The sequence below is a fragment of the Alligator sinensis genome, unplaced genomic scaffold, assembly GCF_000455745.1.
Source record: "Alligator sinensis unplaced genomic scaffold, ASM45574v1 scaffold345_1, whole genome shotgun sequence".
NCBI lineage: Eukaryota > Metazoa > Chordata > Crocodylia > Alligatoridae > Alligator > Alligator sinensis.
In genome coordinates, this window is record NW_005843099.1 from 28,804 (window position 1) to 43,884 (window position 15,081).

Consider the following 15,081-nt stretch of genomic DNA (forward strand, 5'->3'; position numbering starts at 1 on the left):
GCGAACCCGAGCCCGAGCCCGAGCCATGCTCCGCCCAGATGCGGGCACGGCCGCAAACGCCCTTCCGCGGCGCCCTGAGTTTTAGGCGGGGGCTTCGGGGGCCCCGCCCCCCGCCGCGGCCGCCCGGACACGCGGGGAAGCAGTAAAACCACTAGCAGAAACGTCCTTCCATCGGGGCGGGGCGAGGCGGGGCCGTGTGGAGCCGGGACACCGCATCTTGTGAGCTCGCTGCAGCGGGTGGTCCGTAGCCGCCAGGGACTCGAGCCACCCCCCTTGGAAACTGCCAGCTCTTAGAAGTACTCACTTGTGTTTTGACAACAGACAAGCAATGGAGTTGTTCTTCTGTTGCAAAGACCTGAGAAAAGCGGGACCAGGTCAGAATCTTTTTAAGACGGTGGATTCGTTTTTGACATCTCCCGGTTTGTCTTGAGAGTCATGTTTGCGCACCTAGCAGTGCTCATGTTGCGTGGCACCGCAGTGCACTGGACAGGATCTCGAGGTGCCGTTAAGTTGCTGCACAACCTGTTGGCAACTGCCGCTGCAGGGGAAAGAGCCCCCTTTAATAACGAAGTGCCGCACGGATCACGGGTCTGTGGTGTAGGTGTAGAAAGATGCACCAAGGCACAGGCAGACTTTGCCAGTATTTCTTTCTTTAATGTTTGTAAATCTGGTCATTCCTGCCTTGCTTGTCCAGGGAAAGCATCAACAAGTTGTTAAAAGAAATGTTTTGGGCACTCTTGTAAACAAAATTATTACTGTGGGGAAAGTATATAGGTCCCCAAATGAATTATAGTTTCATAGTTGTTAGGGACTGGAAGGGGAAAAAATCCTGGAAAGTGGCTTCTCAGGGGACAGGAATAGGATTATTCCAGCCCTAGAGTTAAGAGTCCTTTCAGATGATGGTATTTTTTTGCCTGTAGAAGTAGTTTATCTATTGGACGCAAATAAGATGTGCCTAAAGCAATGATGAGTGAAGTATAGTTTGACCTGGTATTACCAAGATGTTGTGCCTTGATTCTGACCAGGGTATGATCACATAATCTTCTCTCTCAGCTAGTTCAGGCTATAGTCTCATCTGCTTCTAAATGATTTTTATGCATCCCTTTAATCTCTCTGACCAATGTATCTAAACGGACATCGAGCAATATGGTGGAAACCATTAGTGGAAAAAATAGGAACAATTCTGTTTTAAGTTCTTGTATAAACATTTATTCAAAAGCTATATTGGTACTGTCAATAATGTTGGGGCCACTGTGTCTTCACTTAACAATCCATTATTTCTGGGGCTACGAGAGGTTCCTAGTTGCTCTTTTTGTCATAGAGGGCGATGTATTAAACTTCAACTATTCTGCCGTTCCATTTAATCTATTTGTAAGAAACCCATTTGTAGTGGAAATAGAGCAATTGTTTGATAGTCCTTGGAGGTCTCTAAACTACATTCTTATCCGGTTCTTTTTTTTTTTCTTTTCAGGCTTGGCTGACAGCCTCACATCCACTTATCTCTCTTTGTACTTTATGGAAGATCATGGAATAATTGAAGGCTGAATAATATATAACAGGAAAAAACACAGGAGTTTTATTACCTTTACATTGGTATTATTGGTGTGTTTCTGAGGAACAGCAATTGATATTTCTCACCAGTGCAATAAATGAATACATGCCATGAAGTATAAGAGGAAACATTACTAGGAAACATAGTGTGGATTTGTGTATGCTCTGTACTCTTTCTGCTGACACGCTGTTCACTTTGCACAGTAGTGAGGTGCTCAAAAAAACTGTATGGGGGGGGTGTTCTCTTTTGTTTTGCTTTGTGAGCGTGAGTAAAGATGGCAAAGCATGTGTCAAAGAAGAGGAAAATTAAGGAAGAAAATAATAGATTTCTAGAACATTGGGAAGTGGATTATACTGAACAGCTATCAAGTGCTGCAGCTTCTTATGCAGTAACTTTGCAGTTAGCCAAAGCAAAGAAACCATACAGTGATGGGGATCTAGTGAAAAAATGTGCCATTGAAATGGCCAGGGCATTTGGGGATGAGAACATGGTGAAAAACTTTGAAACAGTTTCACTCTCTCATCCGACAGTAGCCCAAAGAATTGAAGATATGAGCAATCAGGTATGCGAAAAGTTATTATACAATGTCAAAAAGTGTCGCAATTTTTCCTTATCGTTAGCAGAGATCACTGACCAAACTGATACAAGTCAGCTTCTCATATTTATCAGAACTGTGGAGGAAGATTTCTCAGTCAAGGAGGAGTTGCTGTCTCTTGTCTCATTACATGACACTACAAAGGGAACAGATATATTTGAAGCTCTTCAGAAGAGTGTGAGTGAATATGGTGGTTTTGAGAAATGTACCTGTATTGCCACAGATGGTGGTAGGGCTGTTATCGGTTCTGAATTTGGATTATCAGATCTTCTGAAGAAGTCTGGTGTTACATGCCCCATGATTCACTGTGTGATTCGCCAAGAATCTTTGTGTGGGAAATGGGTGAAACAAGCTGAAGCTGTGAAAGTTGTTGTGAAGGTTACCAGTCTTATTTGTGGTGGAAATAAATCTTTGTTAAACAGTAAATTCCACTCATTTTTGGAAGAAATGCAGTCGGTGTATGGAGATTTACCTCTGGATTCCGAAATTCATTGGCTAAGTGCTGGTAAGGTTCTCATAAAGTTCTTTGCTCTCAGAAAAGAAATTCCAGTGTTCCTAAAAGAACAAGTGAAAACTGACACCACAGAGTTTGAAGAAAGATTTTTGTCTCCCCAGTTCCTGGCCGAATTAGCCTTCTTGACAGATACTACCACTCACTTAAATGAATTAAATTTAAAGTTGCAGAGTAAGAATAATACAATATCAGACCTCTTTGGATGTGTGAATGGGTTTCGTAGAAAGCTAAAACTGTTCAAGGTTGGTCTTGAAAAGGGTGATCTTATACATTTCCCATCTTGCAAGGAACTGGAGAAAGAAATGGAAAATTTTGAAGGTGTAAACTTTTTGGAATTCTCATCCAATGTAGATGCTATGGTGAAAGAATTTGACAATCGCTTTACCGAATTGGAGTTACTGAAAAACACACTGATGCTTTTCAACAACCCACTTGGATCTGTGCTTGAAAATCAGTCTTCCAACGTACAGCTTGAGCTGTGTGAGCTACAAGCTGACCCATTCTTAGCTGGTAGACGAGAAATAGGCCAGGACTTTTTTAAACTTATACCAGAGAATTGCTTTCCACATTTAAGGGACCTTGGTTTAAAGATTGTATCAATGTTCGGCAGTACGTACCTATGCTACAGTGCCTTTTCTACAATGAAGTCTATAAAATCTCAGTATCTATGTTCACTTACAGATGAGGCCCTCACTCGCTCACTTCGACTGACCTTAACTGAGGAGTCAGTTGATATAGGTCCTCTTGTGCAGAAGATGGAGGGGCCGCAGTTTTCACATTGAAAAGTTAACTTTCTTTTTTTTTTTTACTGTGTTACTTGTAGGCAAATGTATCAGTGTTGTTTAAATATGTAGATGTTTTGCTTATGTCCTTCCATGCCACCCAGCAGGTCATTCCCTAGGCTGTAGGTGTGCTGGCCATTTTTCCTCCCTAGGTGCAGCACTTTGCATTTCTCCCTGTTGAACTGCATTCTGTAATTCTGCATTCCATACTTATAAAAGCAGAGAGAGCGAACAAGTTGCCTAGGGAAGCTGTACAATCTCCTTCACTGGAAGCTTACAAGAAAAGGCAACTGGGATGGTTCAGCAAGAGTGAATCCTGCAACTGGACAAGGGTTGGACTGGATGACCCTTGAGGTCCCTTCCAACCCTCTGCAATTGTGTTTAACTTTTTAAAAATTCCCTGTTACACATGTATGACATGTTTACAAAGCTATTTAGGATCAGCCAGATTCTTAATGCAAATAAGTCTAGGAAGGTATAACTTGGCCTGCCTGAGAAATATAGCAATTCTTAACACTTTGAAAATTTTAGATCTAGGTTTACTGCATTTCTGAGGTAGAAGAGCTTAGGACAAGAGACAACAGAACCTTTCACCCAGGGATCTGTGTTTCAGAAGGCTCAGGTTAGCAGTACCCAAAATTCATTGCTGTCTGAATAAGGCAAGTTGCTCATCTGAACAGATAATTGATGCCATCAATCTCCCTTGGTACCAGCCTCAGAAATGACATTGAGTGCTGAACAGGTCAGAGACCAACTATCCTTACATGTTTCCAGCCACGCAGCTCTGCAATTAACTTCAACAAGAAGTCTACAAGACTCACTATTTCATTTATATTTAAAGTGCATTATGACCTTCCCTCTTTTCCTGCTCTTAACCTCTAACACTGATGGTTTCATTTCACAGAACCATCTGTGAAGAGAGAGAACCTGGAACATTGCCACAAAGTATTGCAAAAGCTCTATGCTGAATGTGTTAGATCAGGGGTGTTCAACCTCCAGCACACAGGTCAAATGTGGCCATGGAGCCATGGCATCTGGCCCATGGGGGCTCCCTATGGGTTGGCAAATTTGGTGGTGAGGGAGCAGTGGCAACTAATACTATTACCCCTCCCCTGCTGCCAAATTCCCAAGCCCTGTGGACCAAATTGGGGTTGGCCATGCTCCGCCCCCCAGGGCCAGACTGGGGCTGAGCCACACCTATGGGCTCAGATCAAGGCTGGGCTATTCCCTAACCCCCTTCTCCCCGCCACGCACAGCTGGACCAAGCCCTGCCTTGCCTGTCCCTCACACTGGATTGGGCCCATTCACTGGAGCACTGTCTGTCTGGCCAGCAGGGCAAAAAGGCTGGGTACCACTGTGTAAGATTAGTCTATAACTTACCTGTGGCTTGCAGTAGCTGCAACCAGTTTCTTCTCCAAGGCCTGGATATCATCCACTGTCAATCTTACCAGGCGTACACCAGCCAGCCTTAGCAGCGGTGAATGGTGTTGAGCCTTACCAAGGATGTAACAGAGCTGCTGGATGAGAAACCAGGAGGCTCCAGGCCCGGTTTGCGGCCTCCCGCTGATGCAGGGCGGGGCCAGGCCTGCCCCCCGCGTGTCAGCCCTTGCCGAGGAGAGCACCTCTCTTCCTAGCCTTAAAAACATTCACCTCTTCACGAAGTTTTGCCTCTTGCAGAAGAAAGCTGGATTTCCCTTGCAGCGCTCGGGAAGAGCTGCCTCTTGTGAGTCCCAGCTCCTGTCTCCAGGCTGGCTGGGCCTCACCTGAGCTTCCCCGTACTCTTATTTGGTTGGGAAACCAAATGATATGAAATACCTAGGGAAATTGCCTTTGACAGCGTGTGTGGGGCAAGCTCCAGCCCAGAAGGCAGCAAAATGTCTGTTCGCCCCAGGGATGGGCAGCCTTAGACCAGGTTGCACTTGGATGGTGGAAGCTGTGCTGCTAACTAAAATAACAGTCAAATCTTGTTTGGATCTGCTAACACCGTTGTGAAGGCACACGCTGTGATTACATTTAAATAAGGGCGAGCTAATTTAATGACTGCTAATGACACTTGCAGGTACGTGAGCAAAAATAATAAGGGACTGAAGTGTTCATCTTCAAGGCATAAAGGTCTCCTTGGATGTTTAGCAAGGAATTTTCCTCTGGCATTGCAGTCAGGTGGGTGCGTCTTGGGTGTCTGGCCTTTCTCTGAAGTACCAGGGGTTGGCTGCTGTTCATCAGCCAGCATTTCTGGCCCACACTGCCAAATCCTGCGTGTAATATAATGAAACAAGCATGGGAAGAAATTTACATTACATCTCTTTTGGATGGTGTTAGGCCTTGTGGCCTTGTATATAGCAAAACATCTGAGTCCTCTTTCAACTGGGTTAAAATCCTAAGCAATGTGTCAGCAAGAAGATTGCGGTGGAAAGTAGGCTGGGCTTGTTTGATAATTAAAAAGACTGTGGCAGCTTCCTCTCTTGGAACACTTACACTTTTGGTTGAAGGGATTGTTGCCAAGATTGGTAAGCTCGAGGGGTTTACATTTGATTTGATCCGGGCAATGCTATATTTCCATGTTTTTTCTAGGTGTTTCCAGGCTTCATGAATCAAAATACTCTGTCCTGCAGTAGACTTGCACTTGGCGTTGTGTTTAGCTCAGCTGAAACAGACCTGGAGTGAAAGTAAATTGCCCTGATCACTATCATCCTGTCCTAACTGTTGAGTTAAGGACAGGTAACGCAAAAGGTACAGTATAAGCACAATCTTTAAGGGGCACAGGGAGATAGAGACTAACATTTGCCTTTCCCACACTTAGGCATTTGGACATCACAGTCGTGCCCAGAGTGCTCCCTCGAGAGCAGACTGAAACTAACCAAGACTTGCTTACTGCTTCTCAGCTGCTGCTTCTGTTAACTTTATGGCTGAATCAAGAGCAGCAGCATTAGTCTAATCTTAGGGGTGGAAGAAAAGAAAATCTTTGAGAGGAAGAGACGCACTAAGATGCAGGGTGTGTCTAGGGCAATGGTACTCAACCTTTTTAGATTCAGGGCACCCCTTGTTAAATTTGTGGCACCTGCCAGCTCTTACCTTCACTTGTTTCTTGATGGGAAAAGTAGCAGAGCAATTTTTTGCAATAGAAGAACTCGAAAGACCACAACAGGTCAGAATGGTTTTGATTTTATGGGTTCCTATTTGAAATCTTGTGAATTTTACAGGTGTTTTTACACCTAATAGTGCAGCGTGCCATGCAGTATCCTAAAAAGAATATAATGGCATCCCAGGGTGCCATGGTACCCTGGTTGAGAATCACCGGTCTATGATTTGGAAGATGAGGTCCACAAATGATATATGGGGCTGTGTTGCTGTTGCACGCCAAATGTGTTCCCATGATTTCTGGGGCTGCAGTGTCTGTGTGCTCCATGGAAGCAAAGCAACCAGACCTTAGGAGAAAGAGATCTTATTTGTTTACTAGCCCATACTTTAAGCCAACAGAAAAAGGAAACAGGCTCAATATCTTACTGTAGGTTCTTAATTTGTTCCTCTTTAGCTAGGCAGAGTCATTGAGAAAGCAGGGATATCCCAGGAGATGTCTTTAACCCAGAAAAAAAGGAAGAAGAGTGAAATTGGGGTCAAGTAGGGTGTATTGCTCCAATATAGCAAAAGAGAAACAAAGGGAGGAGAGAAGTGTGCAGAAAGTGAGAAAGAAGATCAGGCAAAAATTGAAAGGAAAAAAGTGATTATGGCATTGTGGGGATAGATCGGATTTCAGGTTTTTGGTTGTTACCCTGATGTAATAAAATAATCAAAAGCAATAAGATCTCTTCCTCCAGTGGGCATTTCTTTCTCAGCCCATGGTTGCAAGTTTGAGAGAGAGTCAGTTTCCTCATCCAGCTGGCAGCAGTCCCATTTAAGAAAAGTTCAAAATGGGTCTGCATTCATGGGAAGTTGGGGCAGCCCATCTGATCTCTATATTTTGTTGTTAATTGACTTAGCTTGGTGGAAGAAAAAAAAAGTGAACATCAAAGTCATTCTGAATTTCCTACGGCAGTAAATGAATGTGTGCTCCTACAGTCTAGTTTTCATGATCAGCCTATCCACAGTAACTGCTGAATGTGAGAGAATAGCACTACAGCAGAGGTTCCCAATCTGTGGTGCGGGTACCACTAGTGATACACAAACAACCCGTAAGTAGTACACGTTAACAGATTTATTATAAGTAATTTATATGACAAAAAATTTACTGGTGGTGCTTAAGGTTGAATTGAAAAAATTGGTGGTGGTAAGGCTGTATCATTTTAAATTGGTGGTGCTCAATCTATCAGTTCGGGAACTGCTGTACTACAGAAATAGGTCAAGGTGTCTGTGATAATGAGGGTGGAAAATGTTGGTGTAGAGAGTGATGGAGAGATTTCAAGCTTCCGTAAGGTTACTATAGAGCAATTTATTTTTCTTAATATTGGGGGATTGCCAGTGTCATCATGATTCAGGAAACAAAGTGATCAAACAGCCTTGTGGTGTGTATAGAAACAGTGTTTTTACAGTCCTTTCTGTGGTGCTGCAACTCCTGAATATACCTGTAGGGGGAGTCCTACATTTTTTTTTCTGTAGATTCTGCCATTGTTTGAGAAGAGTCGTGAAACCTGGATTTCTTGCTTTTAGGAATCAAAGCCTTCTTTGATACTGTCTTTTTTTCGATACAGAATATATATATATTCTGGAGAGAGATGGATGTATCTATATAAAAATACTCTGTGATGTCATTTGTTGGTATAGTGTGAAGATTGTGAAACTTCTGGGGAATACATCTGCAGAGCAGCTATCTTCTGTTATGTACTCTGGCTAAATTATGGTTCTTTTAATGCATGGCTCACATATTGGGGAACAGTGGCTACAGCATTTGTCCAAATGTTCCTTGTTCTTGCAGGTGTTCTAAGGAATTGGAACCATGACGGACTCCAAGTATTTCACAACTAATAAAAAAGGTGAGCTTTAAACTATTCTAGTGTATTGGAGGCTCCTGGGGACAGTGAGTGCCTATTTTAAAATGAGGTTTTTAACTCCATACAACAGAGTTTGTGCTTTCTTATGTGCTGTGTCCCCATTTCTCTTCTTAGTCATCCAGAAGCTGTTCAAAAGTAGGCCATAAAACAGTTCGAACACCCAGCCCCCTCCCACATGATGTCAAAAGACAGGATTGATGAATTGAACATGCTTGCAGTATGCAAACAAGGCAGCCCCAATTACCTTTTCTGGCTCTGTATTACTTTCTGGAAGGTCAAAAACAGAACTTTGGGATTTGAAACATACAGCAGCCTTTTATAGAGATTTATATACAGGGCAAAGTGGTCGGGACTGCAGGCAGTGCATTTAAAAGTGGACCTAACTAGAAGCGTGCTTGGGTTAGCTGGAAGGAAAAAGCAGAGTTTAAGGATGCAGACTAGTTGTCTGTGTAGTTGTAGCCATTGGGAGTGTGGGGAAAGTTGGGCCACAAGTCTCAGATAGTATGTATGTGTTTTTAAAATATTATGGGTCTCTTCTTGCTGCCCCTTGCCAGTCCTGGTGAAATCTACCAAAGGAGGAAGACCCATGCACTTTTCTCACCTTTGTCCTTCACATGACTTCCTCTTGGGTTTATAGTAACTATGATGGCTGCCTAGTGATATACTATAAAATGTGTTGAAAAGAGAGGTTTTTTCTGAGTAACTTGATTCATGGGCATAAAAAAGGCATAATGCACACATCAGGGTAGTTGTGGACTTCCTCCTTCATTGTGAAGTCATTTTTTCTTAGTTTAACTTCTAGCATAAAGGACTAATGGAAATTATGGAACATTCATGCCAAACCCACTGAACTTGGCCTTTTCCAGTCGCAGTGGGCCTGTCGAACTAATCCTACATTGGATACTGCCAAGATCAAAGTCCTGATTGAGGGGAGAATGTTGGTTTGATTATGTCGTCCATAGCCCCTCTACAGTGACAGAGTAGCTAGATGTTTCTGTTGACCAGTTACTAGTAACTGTGTGATGACATTGATGTCATTATGCTTCAGAGTCAACACACCCTTGGATCTAATGGAGTTCACATCTTTCTGAGAAACAACAGCACTCTCAACTTACTTCTCTTTGACTGAATCTGCAGGTTCTCACTGAGATGATTATACGAGGCCTCAAAACTGTACATCCTTACTCAGCGGAAAGGGAAAATGCTGGTGGTGCATACCGACCGGTTCAGTCAGGCTCCTGGGCAGGATCTCAGCCTGTTTATGATCTGGATGTCTTTTTCAGGTAGCTGGCAATATAAACAGACACCCCAGCATTCCCCAGAACAATAATTTCATTCCTTTTCAGGAGCCCTGCTAGTGAATGCTACCAAGGAAGAGAATGTACCTCACTGTAAAATACCGTGTTCATTTATAGCCCTGTAGAAGTAATTCATAACAACTCGGCAATCTTCTAGCAGCTAGTTTTGCTGCTGCTGTTTCCTATGGAAGCAGTGGCTTGCTATTACCTGGGCCAATCAGCCGATGAAGCAAGAGGGCCAGCATCTCTGCAGCACTTTCTTTTTGATTTCCTGGCCTTGCCTAATTTAAAACTCTTGGCACCCAGTACATTCATGACGCAGATGGAACAAATGGCTGGGCCTGAGAACCTGAGGCAATGCTTAATGAGAAGAACAGGATTTATGCACCTCTCTTCTCTCTCAGCAACCCTGGCTGCTGCACCCTGTTTCCAAACATGCCAGCCCACTAGGCTTCCTTAAAATTGCCGTTTGGATTAGAACATTTTTAAGGATATTTATTGCATCCTTAATTTAAAGGAGCTGGCAAAAAATCCCAAGCAGGCTCCTTTATCCAGTCTGTGGTTTCATTGGCCTGTTTCATTGCTGGCTTATAAACTTGATCTACAGTAGTCCCTGACACTAACAAATCCAGTTCCTCGTGTATTCTTTATTGTTTTCAACTCCCTTTTCCTGTTTTGTTTGCCTTTAGAAAATTGTGCTCACTTCCTTCACCTGTAGTTTGGCATGGTGGAATCAACAATAACACACCATACCCCCAGGGGACTGTTGTCATATGCTGATTTATCTGTTCCTCTTCCTGTTTAAACGGTGATCAGGAAAAGCTGGAAAACTAGGGTGGGAAATGCTTCTTTGGTTTCAGAGCTGCGCACTCAGATCCAAGAGTCTCATCCACATACCTACTAGAGGCCCAAAGAATATCTTCTCTGTTGGCTGGTTCTGTATCTCTGCTAATCGTTAAGGGAATAGGTACCTGTCACATTATTCAGCCCTCATACTGCAGTTGTAGGTTCTGTAGAAGACTCCTATGATAGATGGGACCATACCTTATCAGTGGTATATGGGAAACAATGGTTCAGACCTTGCAATGTAGCCTTGAAAGAGGTGTTTTGTCCCCAAAAGCTCATCTCTGCAGTTAGCCTGGACTTCTGCCATTCTGTGTGTCCTTATCGGATAGCTTGTATCCAGTGGTGATGCTGCCTTCTCTGTGTTCCTGCAAACCATCTCCAGTTGGAGGGAAAGTTATTTCCCTTCCCAGGCCAGCTGGATTCTATAGATAGATATTGTCCAAGCAGGTTCAGGAATCTGCTGTGGATTGAGGTTTACTTTATGGCTGCAGGGATCCGTCCTCAATTGATTTCTCTACACGGTAACAGCCGGAAGAGTTAATCTCATAGAAGGTCCCTTCAGTCACTTTATGGATGGCATCAGGAATCCAGGCCTTGCACTTCCCCTGGTTTCTGTGCTTGTTAGCAATAGTTCTCCCTTTTTTAACCTTGCATGTATTTTTCTGTTGGAGTAAAATTGATGCAGCTGTTCCTGCAATGTCTGTATTGCACTGTGACCTGTGTCATCTGCTGTTTCCTCATTTGTGCTTTGAGGAAGCAAATGATGATAACTAAAGGTAGGACAGTCCAGAGAAAATAATTAGCTGAACTGAGCCACTGTTTCTTACATTTTCTGTTCCAGGATGGCCTCTCTCTTCCCCCAGGTTTTTGTTTGATCCTTGATATGCTTCAGTGGCTAATTTAGTGATGCTGATCTAATGTTCCTTGAAAGTGGCAAGTTTTGATTGTACTTCATTACTTTTATTAAACATTTTGAAGCCACATCCTCCATATTATTATTACTGCAGCTCTGAAGATTGCCTTATCACTGTATCATAACCTCCATACATTTTGCAGGCCCCATGTGCTACTGCACCAATTCTCTGACTGTAGCGGACTGAAAAGAATGTCCTTAGGATACCATCAGCACTGCTCTTTAACTCAACAGGTTAGCTCAGTTAATCTTTCCTTCTTCTTGTCACAGGCTACCTCAGCTTGGATTGGAAAAGTCCAATAATCAAATTGGCACACACATGGTGGTTTTCTGGTTTCCCAGTAGCTAATGAATCACTTGCACTAGCCTAGAGGCAATGGCATTTACTTTTCACCTGTAGTGGTGGCACAAATCATTCTTCAGGGAGCCCTAAAGCTAGCCTTTCTCTTCATCTGAGCTTCAGGCTGTTGTGTCCCTTTACAGGAGAGATCTTCGAGCTCAAGGCTGAGCTCAACAATGAAAAGAAAGAGAAGAGGAAAGAAGCTGTGAAGAAGGTTATTGCTGCCATGACTGTAGGGAAGGATGTAAGGTAAATGCTGCTTTTGCTCTTCCTGGTGGTCTAACTTCAGCAGGTCCAGTCCTCCCCTATCCTACCTGGGGATCTTTCGCTCCTGAATTGGGGTACAATGAACAGCTTAATCTTGGAGGGGCTGGCAGAACCAAGGGGCTTTGCAGGTTTGGGGTCTGGGTTCTTTATTAGATCAATGGGAGTTAGTGGCAATATGGGGGAAATTTTATCTGTCTTTGGCAGCCCTTTTGCTTGGTTCAAACCAGTTCTCACTTGGTGATTTCATGAACAGTGATTTAATCACAGAATGAAAAAGTAACCAGTCCCAGATAAGCCAAAAGCTGTGTAGTTGTTTAAAACCTGTTTGTAACTCAGCTATTTTAGATGTCCTATCTGAGCTGACATTTTCAAATCAAGTTGTTAATCCAGAATTTTTTTTAAAGTTTTAAAAAGGCATTGTTTTTCAGATACCTCTTAGCTTGTGATAAAGTCATTAAACTGGGCCTTTAACACTTAATCGCGCTTGCTAAAGGGAAACCTTTAAATCAAAGGCAAATGACTGCCGATATTTTTCTTTTGTAGCAGCTGAAGTGACTTGAGTCAAGGCTTTCTCCTGTCAGCTTCTCCTAGATCCTGCAGTAAAGTCATAATAGTCCTGGATTCATGGTGACATGGTCTGTTGCCAGGAAAATAAATGTAAGGTTGCAGGTTTAGCAGCATGACTTAATTGCAGGATGAAGGAGCAAATGAAGCGTTGGAGGGAAGCATCTTTCAGTTAGCCAAAGACCTTAACCTTTAGATTCTCATAATGGACCTGAGATATGGAGATCCCGTATAACCTCTGAGTTTCCTCTGCAATGCTACTTACTAGTTGCCATTTGGTATTTATGTAAGACTCTGGTTATTGCAGTTTTAATTTCTTAATCGTTTTAGATTTTACCAGCCTGAAATGTGCTATATAGGTTCCTCTAAACAAGGCTCCATTCTCAAGCAAAAAAATCTGAGGATTTATTTGTTTCCTGCTGTTGCCAGTTAACCCCCAAAGCTGGGCACATTAACATTTTGTCTTGTTCTGTCAACTTCCTAATTGGATCCAATTTTGTATGAGCACTTTATTTTACCTGCTTCAGGCACCAGTTTAATCCAGGAGGAGATTAAATGATTAAACAGTTACAAAGTCCCCTGCAAACTGCTTTTGAAGAGGAGAGTGACCTCTAATTTGAGCACAGAGTAGTCATAACAGAATATATGGGATATGTTCCAGTGTTCCCCTGGCCTCAGTCAGTAATGTTACCATGTAGTCAGGAAGCTCCCTTTCCCTTTGCATATGGTAAATGTAACTTTTCTCTCCCTTTGCCCCACTCTCATTTTATGCAGCTCTCTCTTTCCTGATGTGGTGAATTGCATGCAGACTGACAACCTGGAGCTGAAGAAGCTGGTGTATCTGTATCTAATGAACTATGCCAAAAGTCAGCCAGATATGGCTATTATGGCTGTGAACAGCTTTGTGAAGGTAACATGGAGCAAGGCTCATTAGAAGGCTCCCTCCTATGGTTCTTGTCATTGTGCCTGCTTTGGTGTGTACTGTTTATCACATGTAGTCTGTGGCTTCGTGCTCGAAAGTTGCTGGACTGAATTGGGATTGTGTCTAAGGAAGCAAAATTATCAGTGGACCAGACCAATGGGCCCATCTGAAATTGTTCCCTGTCTCCATCAGTAGGCAACACCAGGTGCTTTAAAGCAGGGGCAAGAAAAGTTCAGCCCACGGGCTGGATCCAGCTGGCAGTGGACTCCATTTCCTAACAGTGCCTGCCTGCATGGCTGGGGCTGATTTCCATGGAGACTAGAGCAGCAGTCGCACTGATAGCGGAAGGCCAGGGTTTCCATGGAGACCAGCCCCAGCAATGCTGGCAGAGTATGTGGCAGGGCAGGGAGCTGCTCTGGGGCTGGGCTGGGATCTTGCAGCAGTGACAATGTGGTCTGGAGCCGGGGTAGAGCCATGATCTGCAGCCTGCATGCTCTGGGCTGGGGAGTGTAGGCAGTGGATTGTGACTCCTCGGCTCACAGATTTTCCCTTTTAAAGGAGACAATCACGGGAAACCATGGGTTTCCCCTTGCAGGCAGGCAGAGTTCCAGCCTACAAGGCTGCTTAGGCCTCAGGGGAGTGGGAGAAGGGTGATTGGGGTCAGGGGACCATGTTCATGCGCACGCACAAACATGCACATGGATCAGAATGCAGACAGGCAGCATGGTAAAAAGCAGCTCTCTGGAAGTAAGTTTATGGGGTGGGGGGCATAGGCGATGTATGGGAGAACATGTGCCTCCCCCTTTCAGATTTCTGCACCTACAGTGGGGCTTGGGGCTGCCGCCTGGCCAGACCAGCACTGAGCAGGTGCTGCCTCTGCAGTGCAGTGTGCAGGACCTGGCACAGGAGGGTGGAGTGGGACAGGGAGGCTCAGTGCTGCTGCCGCTGCTGCCCCTAGGAGTGCTACACCACCCTGGCCACCAAGGTGGGCAGGGGGGGCAGAACTCCATGGTGCCGCCACTGCAGCACCTCACCTTGGTGGCCATGGCATGGGCATATCAGGGCTGCTCAGTGCCCCAGAGCATCAGGGGGGGGACAGTTGCAGCTGGACCCGTGTCTTGGTGAGTGAAGGAAGCAGGGGGAGCTCTAATTTGCTATGATAAAAACCAACATCAAATACCAAAATATGTAGGTATTTAGAATTTATCTTATTATAATGATTGAGGTACTGGTAGACTTCCAAATTGCTTTAAAATTGTAAATATATAAATAAAACATTGTGTTCAGCTGATCCCTATGTATATGGTTGCGTTTCATTTTATTGCGGAAAAACGTGGATTTGGGGTTTTTTAATTAGAGACTTTGTGATTTTTTTGCTTACTGTCAGGCACAGCTGTGGCTCCATCCCCTCCCAGGACATGGAGCACATGGAAGCTCTGGCTCCTGCCTGACCACACGGCAATATCCTGGGGCCAGAGCTCCTGCTGCCACTGCTGCCTCAGC

The 15,081-nt window shown here is 44.1% G+C and overlaps 2 protein-coding genes and 1 non-coding gene across 3 annotated transcripts in view; all 3 read left to right on the plus strand.

Moving 5' to 3' along the window:
* Positions 1 to 104: 104 nt before the first annotated feature.
* On the plus strand, positions 105 to 8,361 carry LOC102377068 (general transcription factor II-I repeat domain-containing protein 2A-like). The gene is made up of 3 exons (XM_025193784.1): positions 105 to 219; positions 1,472 to 3,125; positions 8,353 to 8,361. The coding sequence occupies exons 2-3, from the start codon at positions 1,827 to 1,829 to the stop codon at positions 8,359 to 8,361; spliced, it is 1,308 nt and encodes a 435-aa protein (XP_025049569.1). The 5' UTR covers positions 105 to 219; positions 1,472 to 1,826.
* Positions 959 to 1,056, plus strand: LOC112548337. The gene has a single exon (XR_003092125.1). It is a non-coding gene; the product is annotated as a Z30 small nucleolar RNA (small nucleolar RNA).
* Positions 6,015 to 15,081, plus strand: part of LOC102375336 (AP-2 complex subunit beta-like) — a 60,630-nt gene continuing 51,563 nt past the window's right edge. The window contains exons 1-4 of the mRNA XM_025193785.1: positions 6,015 to 6,173; positions 8,353 to 8,410; positions 11,969 to 12,074; positions 13,431 to 13,566. Coding sequence (XP_025049570.1) covers positions 8,374 to 8,410; positions 11,969 to 12,074; positions 13,431 to 13,566 — 279 coding nt within the window. The 5' untranslated portion in view covers positions 6,015 to 6,173; positions 8,353 to 8,373. The remainder of the gene's footprint in view (positions 6,174 to 8,352; positions 8,411 to 11,968; positions 12,075 to 13,430; positions 13,567 to 15,081) is intronic.